At 38.2% G+C, this 23,441-nt stretch overlaps 2 protein-coding genes across 2 annotated transcripts; one reads left to right on the forward strand and one right to left on the reverse strand.

Annotated features, from left to right (window-relative positions):
• Positions 1–406: 406 nt before the first annotated feature.
• On the reverse strand, positions 407–2,352 carry LOC128725903 (islet cell autoantigen 1-like protein). The gene is made up of 4 exons (XM_053819677.1): positions 2,289–2,352; positions 1,678–2,195; positions 1,303–1,563; positions 407–1,239 (listed from the first exon to the last, which is right to left on the reverse strand). Exons 1-4 carry the CDS (start codon positions 2,350–2,352, stop codon positions 577–579), a joined length of 1,506 nt encoding a protein of 501 aa, XP_053675652.1. The 3' UTR covers positions 407–576.
• A 2,649-nt stretch (positions 2,353–5,001) lies between these two features.
• Positions 5,002–23,280, forward strand: LOC128727460 (nucleosome-remodeling factor subunit NURF301). Its single transcript, XM_053821376.1, has 15 exons — positions 5,002–5,329; positions 6,592–11,067; positions 11,131–11,508; positions 11,569–11,844; positions 11,928–12,163; positions 12,272–13,556; positions 13,842–14,014; positions 19,907–20,315; positions 20,421–21,082; positions 21,487–21,872; positions 21,941–22,171; positions 22,243–22,410; positions 22,501–22,696; positions 22,759–22,843; positions 22,907–23,280. The coding sequence occupies exons 1-15, from the start codon at positions 5,002–5,004 to the stop codon at positions 23,188–23,190; spliced, it is 9,573 nt and encodes a 3,190-aa protein (XP_053677351.1). The 3' UTR covers positions 23,191–23,280.
• Positions 23,281–23,441: the final 161 nt, after the last annotated feature.

Genomic DNA, 23,441 nt, shown 5'->3' on the forward strand with positions numbered 1-23,441 from the left:
CTATTCTAGCAATCACTCCAGCATCAGTCAAATGAATTATCATATGAATTATCTCAGCATTCTTTCCATCACTGTTTTGTAAAAACTTCCTCCCTTCATACCTACCAAACTTCCAAAAGCAGATTGTAAAAGAATGAATGTGATCGTTGTTTTGTTTTGTTGTTGAAGGTGGAGATCATGCTATTCGATACAAATATCGGTAATATTTGTATCAAAAAGTATTATCCGAGATAGAAATGGAAAAGACACATGAAGGAATCGTAATAAAACAGATAAAACAAATATATGTATATAAGCCTTCATAACGAAGTTAAAGAAAAAAAAATGATTCAATTCTACCGTTCTGTTGCGAGACTTGAGTTATAATTAGACATATTGTTTTATTAGCTTCCTTTTCGCCGTAGTTAAATATAATTAAACATCATTTATGTGTTAAAATAGTACGTAAGTTATCGTTTCAATAGATGCTAACAATAACATTGACATAATTGTAAAATTAACCAAACGAACAAACGCAACCAAACAACCAAATGTGCTTTGCCTTAAGTTCCTTGGTCGAAAATGAACGGTGTGTTTTCAAGCAGCCATACTATTGTTTGGAGCATCGGTTTTTGACGGGATGGCATCCGGATTAGATAGTGGATCTAGTTCAGCAAAAAGTTGATACCACCCGCTTAGATCTTTTCCTGGCGTCTTGTTGTCCTTTGTCAACTTGGTGTCGCGACATTTGGATGGCAAAGAATCATTCGTCGATGTGTTAGCGTTAGCTATATTACTGGAACTCTGCCTGGTAAAAGAATTTAGTAGTGTGCTGAAAATTGCAGTTGTTTTGTCAGACGATTTGCCATTTTCAACGGAATTTTCAGGAGGTTGTTCATCATTTTCAGCCACGTGTTGCATAGCTTCTTTATCCGATAGGATAGATGCTAAGTCAAACTCTCTCGAATCATTGAACGAGGAATTCGTCAAGAGTGTTGAAGGCAAAAACGGTGCCGGTGCTGACATGAAATCAGAAAATTCGTCATCCAAACTAAGGCCAAGTAAGTCTATGGCAGAATCAACAGTTTGATTAAGTAAATTTGTGTTGCAATCTTTCCTATTTTCTTCTGCGTTCAAATTAAGTTCTGGAACACCAGAGAGAAGGGCGTCTATTTCCATTGCTACTTCTTTTAGAACGTTGTTTTTCTGCGCATCGCTTTTTTCCGCGTTGTGTTGTCCCAAGTCATCTTTGTATTCATCCTAAAATTCAAAAAAATCGTACATTACATTGCGTTCTCTTGCTACCACTATACTAAACCCAACCTTAAAGAAAAGCATTTGATCTTCGTCGAGCGGTTTCTCAGATGTTTCAAGAATTTTTCTTGTGTCGCTCTCTACTTCATTCGGATTAGCCTGTGTAAGCTCCTTCAATATGGAAAAATTGTAATGTGGGTCTTTAGCTAAATTCTTGAGCGTATTGTTGTAGGTTTCATCTGTTTTCTTAGAAAACTGAAGGATGGCGTTCTGATATCCAACAAGAGCATGTGAAAACATATTGCATCTTGCAGCAGCCAGAAGATCAATCTTGAGTTTGGAGAATGAAATAGGTGAGAAAATTGGTATACTCTTTATGCCATAGCACAAACTAGGACCGCTTTCAAATTTTGAAGAGAAAAATCCGTCTACAATATATCTCACCTTTTCCAAACAGTCCAGGGTGTATTTATCGAATTTTGTTTTAGCAGCCTTTACATGCCTTTGGGCTTTTCGAAACTTTTCCAGGCCTCGGCCGGTGTCTGGATCGAGTTGAATGCTAACCGATTTCATCCAACTTAATGCTGCACGATATTCGGTACGTTCTTTTTCCATTAGCTGTATCGTATGGTGGGTGTCTGCGATTGCACGGCCCTTAAACGTATGTACATCGTGGTGTAATCGCAAAAGCGGAACACGAATAGCGATCCGTTGCTGCCCACAATACGATATTGATTTACCAGTTGTGGACATCATTTTGCCGGTTGTAGGGCTTTCCTTGCTTACTTCACGTAAAAATTTTCCCAACGAGTTCTCTTCCTGAGCTAGTATGCAAACTCGTTCCTGATATTGGTCGATAATACGATACAGTTTACTGCAGCTTTCTGCAACAGACCGAAAGAGCTCTATTTTTGAATCAAGCTCACCATCGGAAGCAACGATGTTCTCATCTTCTTTTGAGCCTGTAAATTGTTAAGCAGATCCGATGGTAGTCTACACAAAGATACGGCCCCAACTGGGGATTGAAACAGCAATGTTGCTCTACGTGTACGTACCTAATTTTCTTTGGACAGCTTTTTTTGTCACCCAGAATTGATGTTGAATTTCAGATTTCAACATTTCGTTTCCGCGTTTGTACAAAAAAAACTTATTTGTTTGACCGCAGTGAAAGTTGTTTTCCAGATTATGGCCGTATGTGACAGTATTGTGATATTTTCATTTCCTTGCAAATGGAATTATCGATTTTTCAGCAAGTAGCGTATTGGCTGACATGAAAGGTGGCTTTCAAATCATTGTATCCTAGATAACAACAATTTGCGTATGCGCACATGATCCTGTTTTCACTCTTTGTTTCTGTTTTTACGAACTCTGTAACGGTAGAATCTATAACGTACATTAACACGTGGGATTGACTGATTGATCGTAGTGAAAACTAAGTAATGAACTATAATAAGGGCATATGGTCGGGCATATTAAATATAATGAAATATCCTCCGTAAGAATGATCAGCCATTTTTTGGCTACATCATCGTTTGATTAACAATTTCGTCAAATAATATGTATTCATTAGTATCTCTCATCAGGCATTGCACGTTTCGGTCGAAATCTAACCCTATTTAAAATCATACACTGTAAAAACATGTTTTTGATTAATCTTTACAATTTTTATAACTATGACGATCTTGTTTGAAATTATCTATATTTCGCTCATTTATTCACCTCGTTTGGCGTATTAATTGTGTGAACAGAATATATTTAGAGCATTTTTTATACTTTAATAAACAGCGATAAAACGATGTTTTTTTGAACAATAATTCGAATGATATCGTTTTCTATCGAACAACTAGGCGGTGTGCCTTGCTCTAGATATCTTGAGAGTGCATTAACGAAACGTCAAACAATTGTTTTGCATGTAAAAGAAGGGTGCATCAGCAAACGAAGGTAAAATAATGTGTCTTGAAATATTGAATAGTATATTACAATCTATGTTCGCTTTTATTAGTGTTAAACGTGCATTCAACGATGGTGTTCTTTTGCATTGAAGATTTTCTACACTGGATGCGTTTTTCGTTGCTTCTTTGAGTTGTGTTTTGCTAGCGCTTGTTTTGTATTACTGGTCAAGGTGTAGTTACATTGAAATAACTTTGGATTCAATGAGACCATAATTTTGTATGCAGGATAACTCTAAGTTTGTTGTGCAAATATTAATATAAGAAAGATAAATTAGCTAGAGTATAAAGGTGGAAAGCAACATTTTTGTTTCCTTGGATATTATGACGCTTGTTCGCTTAGGTGCTAGAAGAGTATGGTGATGCATGCTCTCTGTCTACTGTTGGCGCAGGAACATAGGATGCGATGAATGCGCGTTACCTGTAGATGTCGCTAGTATCAGCAGTCTACCGATAGAAGCTAAGCAGTGATTGGCTAGCTAGTTGCAAGGGAGAAAATTGGTGAAAATGTGAAATTAAATCTAAATTTTTGCACATAAACGATACCCATCATTAGGAGAAATAATAAGTGACCTTTTGGTGTCTTATACCAGTTAGCAAAATGATGCCGATAGCTTAAATCGTTAATAATAGTTCTTGGACTTGGACGCTACGTGCATGCCAAAATGGCGACCTAGTGAATTGCCCAATCAGAAGCGAGCTTTGAAGCGTGCCGTACAAGATCACAATTTTCCTTGCATCCGAGGCCCTCGCGTCATGCTCTGCAGAAGTAAGTGCGTCTTCTGGGAGCAAAGTCGGTTCGAAAAGATAGACTTGTAAAGTAGCAGCAAATCGCCTTCAAAAGCCTGGGAAAAAGGAAGAAAATTACTAGTACTTTGACATGTGTCAGGATGAAAATAAAGTGAATAGTGCATTAACGACGTGACAACAAAATAGCGGACTGTAATGAAAAAGTTGACCCCTGCCGAACAAGGCTAATCATTGTAGGTAGGTTTTTGGCCCCATGGTTCACAGTGCCCGAGTGGCAGAAATTCGTGCTTGCTCCGTCTGTAGTGTAGTGCAGAACTCCATCAATGGAAATTCGTTTCTTCGATGTAGTTAATGTGTGTCAGAAAATGCATCTTCGGCAATGCAATTCCAAGCCTAGTATAAAAATTATCAACATTTTATGGATTTTGTTAACTTACGGGGAAAATGATGCGACATATTGAATGACGCTTAGAGTTGTACTTTCTGAGGACGCTCAACATAAACGGATATATCAGTTAGTTGTGAGAAGTGTAAAGAAATAGGCTGTTATGCTTTTGAAACAGTTTCAACACCTTTGCATAGTTGAGACTGATGTCCCGAATATTGTGTTTTTAAATAGGCCGCGTATAGCGAAGTACTATACGCCTAAGCACAGTACAGTTTAGCTTCCAAATAACTTGTTTGTGAAAATTCGTTGTACTTGAAAAATTGAAATATACTTTCATAATTAATATACGTCGTGTACGACGAAGTCTCAAATATTCATGTGTCATATGTTTTGCTTTTTATTTTTTTTTACAGGAGGTTATACCATGTACGGTGGGCTGTAATACTACAGGGGCTTATAAGAAGCATAGATCAACTTCTGTGTAACAAAACGGTTATCCAATCGGCTTCACTCTGGCGTTCAACAGTGCTCAGTTTAATAAGTGTTTCATGTTGCTAGAGCATTTTGAGCTATGAACGCTTTGATTCGGTGTAAATGAAGAAATAATCAAAGAAGTCACCTAACAAGCCGTTGATATTTTATGATAGAAAATCGTAGCAAGTTGCTACGGAATAAATCACAATGACTGGTCGGCAAGCCAATGGAGCAAGCGGAAGCGCCTCCGTTGGTAAACGGAGAGGTCGGCCGCCAAAAACAGCCACCATGGATAGACCGAAAAAGTTTCAGTATCATCTAATGAAAAAACCTAAATATTTATGCAAGGATGCACAGGATGGCGGCTGTACTCCTTCTACTTCCCGTGCCTCTTCTCCACACGGAAGTGAAGAAAGCCGACCTTCTTCGCGACGGACACCGGCAGCTAAGAGCACCAGAGGTAGAAAATCTACTACTCGTGGTCGTCCGAGCGGCCGGGGACGAGGTGGACATCATAATTCGTCTACTAGGAAAGGTACGTACCCGTGCATCATGTTCAATATCATACTTGCATAATTTGCCATCCAAAGTATGACCGGTATTAAAGCTTGGTTGGTTTCTAAATCACGTTGATACTTTGTTGTTGTTGATGGTGTCAGTCGGTGTACATGCGTGTGTTCGTTTTCCCTCCATTTTTTGGTTCCCATCGTACTACGAACCTTTTTGACAGTTGATCGTAGGGACGCTTAAATGTGAAGGGAAGTGGTAGGGGAAAGAAGAACTTCCACAAGCTTGTCCAATGGGGAAAAGGGTGTGTTGTTTTGATGTAATTCTCTCTTCAGCTTCTTCTCATTTTAGGCGCCAAAACTTTATCCATTTGTGATTATTAAGTTAGTCACTAAGCCGAATATTTAAGGATTTTAATGGGTTGTGATTGGTTAGAATTTTTATGTCTAGCTATATTCGTTAGTTTAACAACTTTATTTGATAGAGTTTAATTGCATACGGTTTATACAGAATTATTGAATGCGCTATTTTTATAGCAATCTTTCATGATTGCGAAGTCAGATTACCGATGAGCTAATACGATCACACTCATACTGAACGAAATTTTAAATTTTTATTTATTATGAATTTTCTATCGGAACTGCGACCCGGGATTAAAAGACCTGGGACGCAAGAGCTTACATTTATTGTGCATAATTTTTTTTATAAAAAGTTAAATATATTTTTATTTTAAAAGGTTAAAAACTCTTAAGTATAAAATGCATATTTAATATTAAAAGCAGTTAAAGTTTTGGTAAATCAAATGGTTTTTATTGCCTATCCTATATGTTCCATTCCAAATAAGACTAAAATTCATTATCAAATCATTATATGCCTCATAATTATGTGTTACGATTGTGATCTATTTTATTTTTTGGGTCCATTCCAGTTTATTACAATTCTGGTATCACAATCTTTTGATATTGGTGTACCATTTTCTAGGAACATATGAGTGTCGAAAAAAAAACAGCCATTTTTAAAGAAAATGCTGTTTACTTTTCTAATGGTTGTTAAATTCTTCTTAAAAATCACGATATAGCGATCTCTCATATCCAAAGATGATGCTTGTCTATTTTTTGATGATAGCAGAATTTCTAAATAAATCCTCTATTAACAAAACGTGTAATACTTGTGAAAGTTATAATAATGAGATATATCGCTTTGTATTTGTAAAAATGATGTTAATTATTATTGACGTTGATAATTATGGAATATTGTTTTATCTTACGAATTTGTTTACATTTTTACCAGCCTATTCATACCACGAGTCAGAATATCATTATGGGTCCGACTTCGGAGACGACAGTGACAAAAGCGATCTCGATGATGATTACTTGCGCTCACCCAGTGATTCGGACGAAAGCCTTGTTCATGATACGGACAGTGATTTCTCAATGACCAGTTCGAGTGGAGGTCCTGGAATCAACGGAGCAATTTGTTTAAAAGATCCGAGTCCAGATCCGATCTGGTTACAGGACCGCGAAGTAACACTGCTGGAACTTCCGGAATCCTCAAAAGATCTTCTAGTGCCTACGAACATTGTGCTCAAGTGCACGTCTATATACGAAATTATCCGGAGGTTTCGTCATCAAGTTCGATTATCGCCGTTTCGTTTCGAAGACTTTTGCGCGGCCATTTGGAGCGACGAGCAGAGCGCTTTGCTCACTGAACTACACATTATGCTATTAAAAGCAATATTGCGCGAAGAAGATTCTCAACAGACACATTTCGGTCCACTTGATCAGAAGGACAGCGTTAACATAGCACTGTATCTGATCGATTCCATTACTTGGCCGGAAGTATTGCGAAGCTACATAGAAAGCGATCCAGCTTTGGATCAAGGTGTATTAAGGATTTTAACTTCAACAGAGTACCCGTATGTTCCGGCAGATGATCGCTTATATGTATTACAATTTTTAACTGATCAGTTCCTTGTAACATCACAAGTACGGGATGATGTAATGCAGGAAGCGATACGCTACGATGACCATTGTCGAGTGTGCCATCGGGTAGGAGAGCTGTTGTGCTGTGAAACATGTCCTGCAGTGTTCCATCTGGATTGCGTCGAACCACCGTTAGAAGACGTGCCAAAGGAAGACTGGCAATGCAATCTGTGCAAATCGCATAAAGTATCTGGCGTGATGGACTGTATCTCGACACAGGAAAAACAAGGCATGTTGTCACGTCAAGAAATGCTAGGATACGATCGACATGGGCGCAAATATTGGTTCGTAGTACGACGACTCTTCGTCGAGAATGAGGACGCATCTCAGGTGTGGTACTTCAGTACGGTGAAACAATTTGAGCTACTGTTATCGAAACTCGATGCTGAAGAATATGAGGCTGAGTTATACTACGAATTAAATCAGAAATATCGTGACGACATCGTGCGACAAATGACGCTTACTGAAACATTAACAAATCAACACAAAGCGGGAAAAAAATCTTACATCGACGTAGACAATCAACGCATTGAGAAGTTGCTGCTTGGTCATTTTGATGAGCATGACAAAGAAAGTCTGCCGTCACACGTTGAAGGTGAAGATGATGAAAGAGATCAAGAGCAGGATAGGAAGAGGCTGTCCGGTGAGAACGGAGGTGAAGAAGGCACTAATAAGGAAAAGCAACAGGCAGATGAAACAATTCTCAAGGACGACGATGATCAAAACGTTACAGGAGGACAGCATCTTAATGGTGGTGGTAGTAAACACGTTACTCGATCCAAAACAGGTTCACTTACCCCAAGGACTTTTAATTTGGATGAATTAAAAAAGAAAAGTTCAAAAGATGAAGCTTCAAGTTCCGGGACGGCAAGCTCAACATCGGACGGGATCGATCGGTTAACTCGTCAGAAAGTAACACAATTGTCTAACGGAACGCTCTTCTTCAAGTTGGGGATGGAGAATGGATATAAAAATTATGTCAATCAGTACGCCGTCCATCCTATAGCACTGAACAAACCACAGCGCAATGAGGAACGCGACAAAAAACGACATTTATCGCATAAATTCTCACTGACGACAGTTTCGGAATTCAAATGGCTGGGAGGTGGATTATACGCGAGTCAGCAGCAAATTATTACTACCATTCGGCAAACTTTACTTGCACTAGAACAAGCGCTTTCGACTCCGTTCATGCATCACAACTGGGGTAGGCTACGGAAAGTGTGGATCAATGCGATCGGCGTATGCACACGCCCGGCAGAGTTTGCACGAGCTATGTGCATTTTACAATCTTGCTTGAGAGGAGTCGTGTTTGCCAGCGTATGGCATGAGCAACTTGGCCACACAAAAATGTATCGCATAACATTGGCTGAACGAGAAGAAAAGAAGAAACTAGAGAAACGAGAGAAACGTGAGCGTGATGATGAAGAAGAACGAAATCGAACGGCAGTTAACTTTGTGAAGTATTCGCTTGGTTTAAAGCACCAAGTTTGGAAGCAGAAAGGAGAAGAATATCGAATCCACGGACAATGGGATTGGATATGGATGGGTAACGGGCGGCGAAAGAAAATGGTTCCCGGGCGAATGCTGAATGAGGCTGCGTATATTGTGCTTCCCGTGGTAGTACCCGAAACGGGGGAACAAAAATTACAAAAACTAGAGTTCCGTTCATATGAGGCATATCTTCGCTGTGAAGGCAAAGAAAAGGAGCAAAGACATCTATCACCGGCGGTTGATTTTTTAACTGATATTGACTCTTTGAACGAAAAGTTACTGCAGAAGTTGAATCTTATCAAAACATTCAAGGTTCCGCAAGAGTATAGTGCAGAGATTGATGTCTCACGTGCATTGGCTACGCCACAGGGTCGTTTACTGTACCCAAAGGTGGGTAGAAAATGTCCTTTGTTAGATGGGTTGCTACAACGACGCACTAACTTGCGAGAGGCCGAAGAACAACGCATTAAGCTAACCAAAGAGCGGCAGGACGAGGGTTTAGGCGATGAACCATCCGTGGTTTCTAAATCGGAAACTTCGAGCAATACCACAATTATAACAGTGCGAGTGCTTCCAGCCAGCGAATGCATTGAGAAACAGCTACATCGAATCGTCAACAGTCGTGGCACGGGAACGCAAGTTGGTAGCTCCAACACAAAACCCCATTTGACTGCGTACCAGCAGCATCTACGTAATCGTCAGTATAGCGAAAAGTTGCAAAATCTGGCTAGTCAGGTGCAAGAATTGCGTGTAAAATATTATTATGTAAATCGTATGTCAACGCAGTCTAGATGTTATTCGGCTGAGTGCAGAACAACCAGTGATACAAACTTTTCCTCATTCCCTTTAAAAGAATGTTTTTCTCCGTTGTGTCGCCAGAAAATTGCCTTGAAAGCAAAACTGTTCAGTATGCTTAAGCAGCTGCAGGTGTTGGAGATTCAGCATAGTAGTACCTTGCCATCCAACACGGCGGGAGCAACAGCGGCAACAACAACGCCTTCAAAGTCCATTTTGGAGCAGAAACTAACGGAAGTAAAAAAGGAAAGTTTTGATAACTTGCTTACTAATTTCTCAGTTAATGTATTCAAATCATTAAATGAAGACTTGGAGCGTTCGAAGCGTACAATGGTAGACTTCAATGAGGAGCTGCTTAACAGGCTTACAGCCAACGTTACCACAAAACAAACGGATTCTCTTGATGGTGCAATAAAAGTGGAGCCTAACCCTTTATCTTCAGCGTCCATGATGGAATGTGAAGATGTAGTTAAAGAAGAAGTTGTCTGTAGCACTGAAGTTAATGCCGGTGATAGCAGTTGCGCTTTACTCGATGAAACCACGACGACAACAGTAGCTGATACTAAACCGATGGATGTTGATGATGGCGAGACGTCTGCAAGCGTACCGGTAAATGAGAATTCTAATTCGTTTTCTTCGGATGTTTCGAATGGGGACAACAGTACACGCGTTACTCGCGGTCGTGGACGATCGAGGACAGCTGTAAAATCAAACGAAAATACGGTGGTGTGTGAAAATAAAGATATCGTCGACACAGGATGTATCAAACCGAAGCAGGAAGAAGAACAAGAGAAGAAACTCCATCTTATGATCCCGATGAAACCCAATCGGCGATTTGCATTACCTTCTAGAAGCATAAAGAAAGAGGACGCAGAAGAAAAAGAAGCTGCTCCAGACGGTAGCATGCGTGTCTATTCTGTCAACAACACGAGAGGAAAAATTTATCTTAAGAAAACGCTTCCTCCAGCGGTAATGGTAGCGAGTGGATCCGTCGAAGGAAAACCAAAAACCGAGACAAGGATACCTGTTTTGGGCAATGGAAAGCCTCGATATCCTGTTGTCAATTATTTCCGCACTAAAAAAGTTGGTGTATCGTCTATAATGGTCTTGCCTCGCGGAGAATTGTTAAAACTAGCAAAGCATGGTGGTCGGTTGCAAGTGGCCGGTTTCCATCACTTGGCAAAAACAAATTCATCCGTTTGGCCGTACCCATGTTCTAGACCGTTGTTTAAGACTTGTTGGCTGTATCGAAGTGTTAACCTTTCGTCACTGGCAGCAGTAGGATTACAACTGCGCATTCTATGGACTTGCCTGAGGTGGGATGACATGGCGATGAAACCGCTCACAGCTGACGGAAAGCATCAAGTCACTACCGAATCAGAAATTATGTCGTTGGAGCTACTACGCCATAAGCATATTGGAATGTTCAATGAGAGGCTGCAATATCTGCGCAGGAAGGTGGTTATACCGCTTGAGCTTCCGAAAACTATACGAGGTATAAATTAGATTGACTAATTGAAAAAAAAACTACATACGACACCCTATTTTCATATTCCAGAGGTTCAATCAATTCGTTCCGGGTTACGCAAACGAAAGCGTGCAGAATCACCACAACACACCGAACCACAGGTTTCAGAAGAATGGATCGACGAGGACAAGCTGGAACTATGGGAGATCAAGCTTTATGGTGAAAAACAGGAAAAGCTTGCTGCGGCATCTGCGCAACCAGTGACACGTAACAGCACGGGCAAATTACCTATCAGTAATCGAAACAACGATCCTTCTTCGGTATCGTCACCTGCCGGAGGATTAACAAAGGCAGGCTCCGCTATCAACAGCAAAGCATCGCGTGAAGAAATTAATGAAAAAATGGAGCAACAATTGCGCTTACAGCGAGCGGCACATAATCAAAAGAGAGCACTGGAGTTGAAACAGGGTAATGCTGTGGTTTATTCGCATTAAAAATGGTATATACTAATTTTGATTTTTTTTGCAGAAGCAGTAAGTACTCCAAAAGGTGCTGGAATCATTCAACGTAAAATTTTGGTGAAAAATCCTGACGGAACCACAAAGATCATACAGCAAAATGTCACGACATCATCGACAAGCACAGCGACGCATGCAGCAGGTACATCGAAGCCGGATGGCCCACAAAAAGTTCAAATAATTCGTGGACCTGATGGGAAGGTTAGCGTACGTGGATTGAATCCCGGACAACAACTGATTCAAACTCCGGATGGTAAACTACATGTACTTAGTAACAATCCCAACTGTAAGTAGTCAGCTCGAACAGAAAGAGAAAAAACAACAGTAAACATTGAATAATGCTCAAAAATTTATTCTCGCGCTTCGCAGCACCCAAGCAAATGATTACCAAAATTGGACAAAAAATTGTTAAAATGGGCGCTACACCCGCGACGACCAATTCAACTGCATCATCGACGGTCACCAGTGGTGACGGCGTAGCTTCTTCAACCCCTACGCAGCACATTTTAAACAAAGGAGTTTTGATGCGTAATGCAACAACAACCCCAACCGGAGTATTATCTCAACCCGTAAAACAGGTTGTACAAAGACAAATCCTTCAAAAGGTAATTGATGGCCATAAACTTAATAATTACAGTGTTATAGATGTATTATGACGTAGTGTCATTAATTTCATTCTGCTGTTCTATTTTTACAAATATTTCTTGATTAAGGTACAAACTCCAAGCTCCTCGACCGTTGGCCAAACTGTGCAGCAGCTTGTTTCCACGACTCCGCAGAAGATACTTATCAACAACCAGAACACGTTACAAAAGGTTATTACTAGTAGTGGCCATCAGTTGTTAACCACAACCACCCCGGTTCAAAAGGTTGTTACGCAATCTAACTTACAGCAATTGCTTCAGGGTACCCAGCCTCAAGGAGGTCAGAAAGTAATCGTTGAACCGACGGCTGCAGCAGCTGCCGCCGCAGCAGCCACGGGAACGGCGCAATCGCCAATGCCAACGCAAAAAGTTCTACTTGCAACAACTCCTGGTCAACCTACGGTTGCTAAGCAGATCCTGATTCAAAACACTACCAGCGCAGGAGGAACTCCACAACAGATTATATTTAATCATGGGGGACAGAAAATGGTGCAGCAAATAGTTGCTACCCCTGGTCAACAAATAATGATTGGTGGCCAACGGATAATTTTAAATAGCGGTCAAAAACTCGTAAGCAATACCCCAATACAAATTCAAACACAACCTGCTGTTGTGTCTATGTCGGGAGGAGGGCAATTAACAGCGACAGGAACGATGCAGCAAATCCAAAAAGTGCAGCAAATCGTCACTGCCGCTCAACCAACAGTTGCTACAACAACTATACAGTCTCAACAGCAGCCGCAGCAAACACAGCAAATCCAGTTTCAAATTCAACAGCCGGCAGGCATTCAAACCGTTACCACATCACCTCAACAACAGCAACCGACGGTTGTTAGTCAAGCACAAAGCTTGGCCCAGCAACTTTCGAATGGAAAACTACAGCTGGCTAATGTGAGTGGGCAACAAGTACTGTTGCGACCAATCGGTAATAATCAAGCGCATATTGTTGCACATATCAAATCACAACCGAACGGAACGGCCCAAATTATTCCCGTGGGTAACTTAACTGATCCAACCCAGGCTCAACAGCAACAATTACAACAACAACAACAACAGCAAATTATTCAGCAACAACCAATTCTCCAACCTGCTGGTGTAGCAGTGCAACAGGTGTTACAAACGACGACAAACATTAACAATGCGGTCATCCAACAGCAACAGCAAATTAGTAACTCAGTGGAACAGTCGCTGCTGCAAGGTCAACCGCCTGGAACGGTTATCAAGTGTGTTACAGCGCAAGTCGTGCAAACCGGTCAAGGACCAAGAATTGTATTGCAAGGATTGCAAGGCAGTGACTTCACTCCACAACAGTCCGCTTTAGTGCAGCATCAAGTCAAGCAACAGTTACTAAAAGGTAAGAAATTAAACTTTTCATTTGATTTTAAGGCACAGATTATATTTGATTTAGCCAATATATTATATTTTTCTCTTAGTCCTTCTTAATCGTGTTCATCCAAAACTATTCGTTTAGTAATTTCTTCGCATTTGTGTACAGTATATTTGGTAGTTCATACAAGAGATTTTTTTTGAATTTTTTTTTATTAAATACATGGATGTATGAACCCAACAGTACAATACTTTAGGCTTCAATTATAATTATTTCGTTTTCATTGCTTTTCCTTATTATTCAATATGTTAGCCCAAGAATCAAACGGTCGGCAAGGTGTGATTGGTCCAACAAAGATCTATCTCGCAATTCAACCAGCTCAGAACTCTATAGCGAACGCTAGTGCTGCTGCCAGCCATCCTCCTCCTCTGACACCGGTGCAAATTAAACATGATAGCGGGGCACCTATACAGATTCATCATCAAGTAAGTCATTTTTAGGCTACAAAAAGGCCCTACATCCTATCATTTTATGCTCTCTCACCTGCCCATCCATGTATACCACTCGTAACCAAAACCTAATTTTGAGTTATCCACAGTGTTGAGTTAAACACTATAAGAAAAGAAAGCTATTGGTTAAGTAAACCTTATCGGAAGCATGACTACTGTTGGAAAGAAGAGCGCATGTCTGTACATTTCACAGATTTGTAGGTATACATAAGGGTTTCATTGCATTTCAATCCGAGTTTACTCTTTAGATTTTTTGCAACTTGTTCGTTGTAAATTTCGCCCTGCCTGCCAACCTTGTTCTGTTTGTTGGACTTAATCAATACAATTATAATCATGAAGACAAAAAGTTCTACAAACATTGCGAATTAAAAGAAACTATAGGAAGGGTGTACGTTTTATATAAATGATTACATGCACAGTATGTTCTGTTAGACTTTATGACTTTAAATTAAATTAACCAAGTTGCAATGATAAAATTCAGGAATTCTTGTTTCCCTCTTTCCCATGAGGTATATTTGTACGTCACCTACACTAGATAAAAAACGACATGAGAATGTAGTTTGGCTCGATTCTTGACGATACGATCGTTAAAAAAGACTGGTTTTCAATTTATCTTTGTTACGAATCGTATTGATTGCATTGTATAATGTAAGGAGAAAAACATCATCACAATTTCACTTAACTACACCAATGTCTTGGTCAGACCTATGATTTAGTTTTTTTGTGGAAAATATTGTATTGTACACTGTTAAAATTATTATAACGCACATTCCAGTGCATTGCCGTTGCAGTTAGTTTGCCTTTTTGTTGGCTAGTTTGGGTTGGCATTTTTTTCCTACACATTCCTGTCGTTAAAAATCCGAAGTGCATCATCGACATTTTTCAAAGGCGTGTAAATATGAAAACAAAACATGACAAATTGATAGATGACACTAATGCTAATGTTTTTTGCAAGGATAATAAATACTACTTGTATGAATAAGACATTTATATGTTATTGGAAGGACACAATTATATTTGAGCACCTAACGATTCGGTTGTAATGAAAACATTTACTACTGCGACCAAAAAGACTATTTCATGGTGTTATTAAAGCAATAAAACCAGAGAAGCTGTAGCGAACAAATTGCTGATTTAAAAACTGTAAAATCAGCTGTTATTTATCAGATATGTTAAACTTCTATAAAACCTATGTTATTAGACGCAATCCGACATCTAACATCAGCATTGCGCTTTTCTCTGTATTGTACGACTGGACAAAAAAATTGTATAGTGGAGCAATGAAGGATCATATAAATTACGATCATTTTATACTTATTTACTTTTTATCGTCGCTTGTTTGTGATGGAAAAAAATATATCCTCAATTTTTTCCTTATGATATCAACTAGACATACCTGCTCTAAACATGCCAGTAGCTATTATCATAATTCTGTAATTTTAATTACCATTATTTACATTTCTCTGGTTTAGTGTGATATAAATTAATGACAATTTTTGGTTGCATTTATCCTCACATCCACTTCTTTTGTAGTAGCTATGAACCAGGAAGGAAGTACAGGTTATTTAAATTTTTAACGCTTCAATTTATAATTGAACGAGATAACAAACAAAATACATTTTTCATAAAGTTGATAACTATTTTCTCACTTTTTTTGTAACCGCTAATACGACAGCATAAACAATCAATTGATTTTAAAATATGATTTTACCTGACTTTTATGTCGTTACATTATATAAACATTTGAATGACCTCTTTTTTATATTTGGTTTATCAACTGATGTGCAATCTTGTTCAATTTAGCAGAGTTTTTTCTGCGCTATCTTCAAAAATATCGCCTTTATAAATTAACGAACAAACATGTAGTATTTTGCTTTTTGTTAGTTTGTAGTATATCAATCTGCCCTTAATCCATCATTCTATTATCTTAACTAAGTAAATTTCAATAACATGCAATGGATTTATTATCGATTGTTATAGAGATTGATGCTCAATTGCTCCACAGATAACAAAAGATAGATTTGGCTAGCATAATCCAATGTATGAATTCTATTTGTAAATAAGATCTAGTTCTCTGTTAGCTTGCAGATTTCCCATTTATTTCTTCGAATCTGTGGGTAATCTTTTTCCGACGTTAGCTCCATCTGTAAACATAGTGCCCATTTCACAACTGTTGCGATGACTCAAATAACCAAAGTAATGCTGAATTTATGTTTCGTTTGTATGAAACATTCACGCACATTTGCATCAAGTGAGCAATCTATAAGATTTAAAGTATTACAAGCTCTGCGCTAAAACCAAAAGCAGCCACAATGGTACACCAAGGAAAGATTTATGTGTAAGGAAAATTAAATCCTTTAAAAACATTATTCTCCATATTCTCTTCTTGATGGTTTATATCATCTTTAAAGTGAAAGTATTGCTAGTTCCGTTTACAAGTTTATAGCAGGCCTTCAGTTGTCATTTTAATCCCAAGTCCATTGTTGATTAAAATCGAAAAATTCCCATTCTTTTATCTACGACTGAATGATGCAAGGTTTTGAATTTATAAATAAAATAATTTATACAATTTGTAGTTATTTTATATATTTATTTCTAGTTATTTAAAGGTTTAGCTGATTTGAAGCTCAGTTTGAATATTTGTTATTGAAAAAAAAACATTAATCTTTGAAAGGATTAAAGGCGATATTTTATTTTATTATGTTTCTTTTACTGCTCATTTCTTCAGAAGTCCTTGTTTGCAAGGCAAAATTAAAAATTATCCTTCAAAAAGTTTTTTGCTGTTTGTAATACTGAATCTGATTTTAATGGTTTGTAAGAAGAGCAATCCATTTTAAATATGCAATTTCTTGAGAATCGGTTTCTTTTTTTTAGGTTTGACGGATGATGTAGCGTGTATCATCAGTTCTAAAATCAATTTTGTTTATGAAATGAAAATATTTTGGCCATCCATAAGTCGATATTTTGTTGTGTCAAATACATAATTTTTCTTATTTTAATCCGCCATGGTATTAAACAAAATCTTTTAAGATATCTATTTTAGCTTAAAATGGCACTTGAGCAATTATATTATCCTTTGATATTTATTTGTAATTGTATCATTTGAAAGCGAATGAATAATCGAAAAAATATTTTGTTCTTTAGAATCTGCATAAATCACTTAATTTTTTAAAGAAAAAGTGTTTTGAGCTGCTCTTACTATATGCTTTATTTGTATTCGACTAAATACCAGAACGTAACAATAGAACTATAACAAGTATCTCCTTCTCCTCTGTATCTACAACACTATTTAAAGAATTATTTAGTAATCATGAAACTACATCAATATTGTTTCAATATATGCAATACATTTCGTACGCTACGAATAGATATGATTAAGAATCGGCAATTTTGATGACTATGAGAATAATGCAACTAAAACTTGTAAAGAAGTTTTTAGAATCACTATGTAAAAAATAGCTACCAGTTAAAGATTACGTGGAACTATTTCTTAATTAAGGTTAAAGCAGAACAGTAGAAAAACAAATGATTATGGTGTTTATGATATGATTCCAAATTAGGAATACGTAAGTGGAACAGAAAACGACACAAAAATACTAATCAATAAAGGACAAGAATAAATCTAGCAAGATTAAAATATATTTTAATTTTACATAAATATGTTCCGGTGTGTGCGTGTATTGCAAATCATCTACACAAAGAAATCGATATTGCCGAAAGTAACATTTCATTTCCTATTATGCGCTCTTATCTATTGCTAACTAATTTGCGCTTCGTAGATGTTGGAAATGTAAAATTTTGTGTTGTTTCTTTTTTAAAACTATTACGCTGCACACCGGTCTCCGAGCCATACAATGATCAACATAATGTACATGAATTATAATGAGCGGAAAGAGGGTAGCCAAGCGAAGAAAGGAAGCCACATGCTGCGACTAGTAAAGTAGTCTTTGTGTTCTTAGTTTTAACAAAGCGCTTTATCGATATAAAAGGAAAATTAATGTGAGGCGGCTATTGAAACGTAAATATCGGTAAAATGTAGTCAATGTGGTGTAGAAATAATAGCGTTTGCCCTACAGTGCAACATAATTTAAAGTGTAATCAAATGTTGGCGGGCAGGGTTTTTGTCTCAGATGATATCGTTCAGATCGCACACTGTTCCTGATTGTTACTTTATCCTTATGCCTTTTTGTCCGGAAATGTTCAGGTTCAGCCTGTTTTATCGTCTTACTACTTATAATGTTTAAATAACTTTAAATAGGCAGAACCAAACAATGTGATGTTTTATTACAACAAATCATAAACTATAACGGAATTGTTTCCATTGCTTTTGTTTTAATTGAAGGTTTCAAAGATGATTTAATTATCATTTTGTTTTACATTCATAGTTTTTTTTGTTTTCATTCATTATTTAATTTTTTTTGTTTAATTGCCATGTCATTACTTCTATTTTATTTTTGTAACCTAATTAATTTCTTATTAAAAAGGAAGAAAACACTGGGCAAAAGCTTAATTCCATGTATGATCTTTTAAAATCTTTCCCTTCCTCTCTCCCTGTGTGCGTGTCCGTGTGCTCGCTTTTTGATCGCAAAAAAATAGTTCAATTAATTAACGGTTACAATTTAGGAAGTGAATTTTTCGATACGAAGAAATTTTCCCGTTTAAGGCTAAGGGCTAAGGGCCTGCATTCCATCGATCTCTGACCACAATCGTTCGTTAGCATTGAGCTAGATAAGATAAGATTTTCGAGATGGGTTTCGATTTAATTAGGGTTAAGATTTAATCTTATAGACAAGGACTATAGAAAATTAGCTGCCAATGGATCGATTTGTATCGGTTTATGGCTTCTGCATTTGAATTTTTTCTAGGCACTATTATTTTGCTTTATCGTTGGGTGTGGATTGTTCTTGTGAATCGCGATAGTCACAAAAAACACTAGGCGAGTTAGTTGTAATTGTTTTTATATAGTTTGTTATTTTATTATTTTTTGGTAATATGTTTTAGTTTTTCAAGACTTACAATGTGCACACAATTTGCAACAAAACGTAACGTATCGTTTGTGATAAACTTTTCTTTGAAATGTGGTAAATTTTCCGTAAGCGATAAATAAATGAAAAGAAGAATCTTTTTTCAACGAACATGTATTAAAGCAATTTTGACGGGAAACATGCTGTTGAGATTTTAGAAAATAGGGATAAAGCCAAGACATAACTTGCCTTGATCGAATGGAACTGAATGATACAGAAAATTATTATCAGTGTATTAGGATCGTTAGAGAAGTGTGTACGTTGATTCTAATTGGCAAAGCTGTGGCTACCTTTCTGTATTTTGTATACCTTTCATTTTCCGCACTTTGTCCTTTGTCCTTAGTTGAAATATTTATTCCGTGCGAGAGTAATGACGATCGAGTTCGCAGATTGCTTAAATAAGTAGTAACAAAACGTCAAGTTATATGTGTTGATGCTAAGCTGGTAGAAGCTTACCACCGTCACATTTATCCTGCTGTATTTTGTACTAAAATATGTCAGTGTTTTTTTTAAATATTGGTCGGAGGTCGGTGGAGTGTTGCGGCGTGGAATGATCTTCTGAAAGAAAAATCTTTTTTATCATATACAGCTCAATCATCACGGTTTTTAGTTTCAGTTCTTTCATTTGAATAATTGTACTCGTTTTTTAATGGATGTAAGATTGGTTTGTAGATGAACAAAATTGTTTGCGATCAATAAGCGCCACGGGGTTCAATATCAATGAAATTTTGAATGTGTTATTAATAATCGATTCGTCGTTCGACCATTGTGTCGTTGAACATCACCGTTCATCACTCGTGGTCGTGCATTTGTGTTTATTTTATTTTTCTGTAAGCAACAACAGGATAATGTCGCGGAACCAATGATTGAATCGGTTGCGATAGAAGATAACGCGAGTGTCTCTCTTGCAACTGCCGTGCCAATTATAACCGGATCTAACAACAATAACTCGAGCGTCGATGACGGGAAGCCTCGCATCATATCCAATATTATCATAAATGGTGCTAATAATGCGTCGTTGATAAATCCTTTAGTTAAAAAGGAACTAATACAAAAGGTAAGCAATAATCTGAATAAGCAACAGCAACAACAAAAGTTGCAGGAACAGAAAACAATGGAAGCAGAAACGGAACCTTCTGAGGATACAGCCAGACTATTAAAGGATGTGGCAAATGAAACAAAAGCATTGGAAGGGCAAGAGGGAAATGAAGGAAAGGATTCTTTCGTTGTTACACCGGATTACATTCAACAATGTAAGTACTTAAAACTCCTTTATGCTCCATTGTTGTGGATTAAAATTTAAGATTTTTCGTAAAATATTTTAAAAATAATACTAACTGCTTTGATTATCTGCATAGTGATAAATAATGCTCGCAAACAAGGAAACACCCCAGAGATAGAGGAAAAGTTGTTGAACTTACAACGCTATCACGAGAAGCAGACAAAACCAGAAGATCGTACCGATCGAACAATTGCATTGCAGCATAATTATAGCAATATGACTGGTACCCGAAATGAATCGCATAGTAACAACAGCCGGATTAGAAAGCGTACTACACCACGCGGCGAGGAAGATGATGAAGAATGGCAAATGGAGACTCCGAAACGGTCTCGACCTTCAAAAAGCGCAACATCCGCCACTGGTGCAACTGTGACAAGCCCAACTGCCAGCAGTGTTGGCAGCAGGGAAAGGAAGCTGTCCAACAACGAAGCAGCTCATATCAGTTCGCCGAGTAGAAAACGTACACCGGGCTCTAGTCACCAGTTGCATGAATCGCCAACAACTACGTCGACGAAATCTTCACCGACAGCTGTTCCAAACGCATGTCATATATCAACAGACAACAAGTTGGAATCTCTTTCATCCGGTCGACACAGAAATGTCGATAAACGAAAGCAAACCATAGCCATGCCACAATCAATAAGCGGGGAAACGCCTCTTGTTGATGTCGCTGCTGCTTCTGTCTCTGCAAGCACCACAAATTCCCCGCAGCAAAGCCCTCGTCAAATCAAATCGCAGGTATGTTTAAAATGCAATAGGTGGTTCATCTGAAGCTTGAAAATTCCGTTAGTTTTGCATCGTGTATCTTTTCTAGGAGCTACGTTTATCACATGTATTCTTTTTCCCATTGTATCAATTAGCTGCCCTCCCTTTTCCAGCCCGTTTAATTTTGAATTGCATTATTTTCGTTCTAAATTCTCATTGTTGCGGTGATTTTGGTAATATTGGTCCTCGTTATTGGTTTTTCTAATTTTCCTTTTTATATGTTATTATCTGGACTTTTTATCACCTTTGTTATATTTTTATTATAGTTATTATTATTGTTATTGGCTCGCTAGCTTTTTGTAAACCAGCAGCGAGTGCACACAACAAGAACGAAAATAAAATCCTTATTTCTGTGTGTGATTGTTCTTTTGCGCTAGGCACAATTGAATCGTCACAAGGAACAGTTAAAGAAAGATATTCTCAAGAAACGATCTCATCTCGAAAAGGAATTGCAGGTACAAATACAAAAGGAACTCTCCGTCGAGCTGCAGTCGGCTTCTAGCACCATGAATATCCGGGCGGCGTCAGCGGCAGGAGGAGGAGGGGTGGTCGCCGCGGCAGGTACGACAGCATCCACCTCCTTAGTTCTCCAGCAGGAACAAAACACCAATATGCTTCAATCATCTACGGTCGAGGCGGCTGTGTCTAATACGGACGGACACGATGGAAATGAAATGCTGTCGCCGCCCGGTCGTGGTAGCCTGAAGCATGCGACGGATAAGAGTTCCTCTGCATCGACCGTAACTACTACTACGAGAAGAAGGTATGTGGTGGAAACTACATTGTAAAGTTAACAACAACCATTTCACTTAGCATAATTTTAAATTACAGAACAATCGCTGCTGCTGGCAATGCTAGTGCCGGGAAAGAACCTACTGGTGGAAGTGGTGCATCTGTTACAGTTGCTAGTAGTAAACGGGGCCAAAAACATTCCTCACCTGCAGCATCGAAAGCACCTGGCAATCGAGCATCGGGCAGTCGCGGTCAAACCAGACGCAATACGAAGAAAAATAACAAAGCTCAAACGCATTGCATTTGCCAGACGCCTTATGACGATTCGAAGTAAGTGCAGTAGCGGGTATATTCGGTATGAGAAGCATTATTCAAATCAATAAAAAATACATTTTTTTTAGATTTTATGTCGGTTGTGATCTATGTAACAACTGGTTCCATGGCGATTGCGTTGGGATTAGTGAGGCAGAATCGAAAAAAATCACGGAGTACATCTGTAGTGAGTGTAAGCATGCCCGAGATACACAGGAATTGTACTGTCTTTGCAGACAACCGTATGACGAATCTCAGTAAGTGATGTTGATTGACGGCTCTTACTTAGAAAGCCTATGTGTCTCAGATGTAGATATCAGTGTGAACATGTTTTATTGCTCCTCTAGGTTTTACATCTGCTGTGACAAGTGTCAGGATTGGTTTCATGGGCGATGCGTTGGCATATTGCAATGCGAGGCTAATAATATCGATGAATACAGCTGTCCTAACTGCCATATGAACAATTCGATCAATTTCGCCAACATGAAAACACTTAGTCCCAAGGAATTTGAAAATCTTAAGAAGCTAATCAAGCAGATACAGGTGATTGTTCGTAGCATACAAACGTTGTGCTAGATTTTTATATTTGTGTTTTCTATTTCCAGCAACACAAAAGCGCCTGGCCATTCATGGAACCGGTTGACCCGAATGAGGCACCTGATTACTATCGTGTGATAAAAGAACCGATGGGTGAGTTAAATCGTGACGATTATTTTGTTGAATACTTCAGAACTCACTTTTTTATTTCCTCAGATTTGCAAAAAATTGAAGGTAAAATTGATAACAAGATCTACCAAACATTGTCCGAGTTTATTGGTGACATGACCAAGATATTTGACAATTGTCGATATTACAACCCGAAAGAGTCTCCGTTCTTCCGGTGTGCCGAAAGCTTAGAGTCGTTCTTCGTTCAAAAGATCAAGCATTTCCGCGAGCATCTCATCGATCACGAGTCTGCTGTGGGCTCTGCTGCTGACATCGTGCTAACAACAACGGCAACGACAGTCGTCGCTGCAAACGTAAGTCCAACGGCGTAGTCTTGTACCACTTCCATTCTGTACAACTATTTGCAGAATGGATAGAAAAGAAAATACTTCTACGTGAAAATAAGGTAGATAAGACTAGTTTATACCTCTCTGCATGGTACAATAAGTTTGTTGAAATTATAGATGTTTTAGGGTTTTTCTTTAATTTTAAACTTGTTTACTTCTCATTCGCTTTTGTTTAAGATTTTTCCTTAATTTAAATTATTTTAAAGGGGAGATATTAATTTCCATCAAGCGATGTT

This window comes from Anopheles nili, chromosome 3 (assembly GCF_943737925.1).
Source record: "Anopheles nili chromosome 3, idAnoNiliSN_F5_01, whole genome shotgun sequence".
NCBI classification, from domain to species: Eukaryota; Metazoa; Arthropoda; class Insecta; order Diptera; family Culicidae; genus Anopheles; species Anopheles nili.

Coding starts and splice junctions, on each gene's coding strand:
- LOC128725903 (XM_053819677.1), bottom strand. CDS start 2,352: ATGTTGAAATCTGAAATTCAACATCAATTCTGGGTGACAAAAAAAGCT. Junction 1,564..1,677: donor CCCTGGACTGTTTGGAAAAG/GTGAGATATATT, acceptor TCCAAACTCAAG/ATTGATCTTCTGGCTGCTGC. Junction 1,240..1,302: donor ATCAAATGCTTTTCTTTAAG/GTTGGGTTTAGT, acceptor TTTGAATTTTAG/GATGAATACAAAGATGACTT.
- LOC128727460 (XM_053821376.1), top strand. CDS start 5,002: ATGACTGGTCGGCAAGCCAATGGAGCAAGCGGAAGCGCCTCCGTTGGT. Junction 5,330..6,591: donor TAATTCGTCTACTAGGAAAG/GTACGTACCCGT, acceptor CATTTTTACCAG/CCTATTCATACCACGAGTCA. Junction 20,316..20,420: donor ACCGGATTACATTCAACAAT/GTAAGTACTTAA, acceptor TTATCTGCATAG/TGATAAATAATGCTCGCAAA.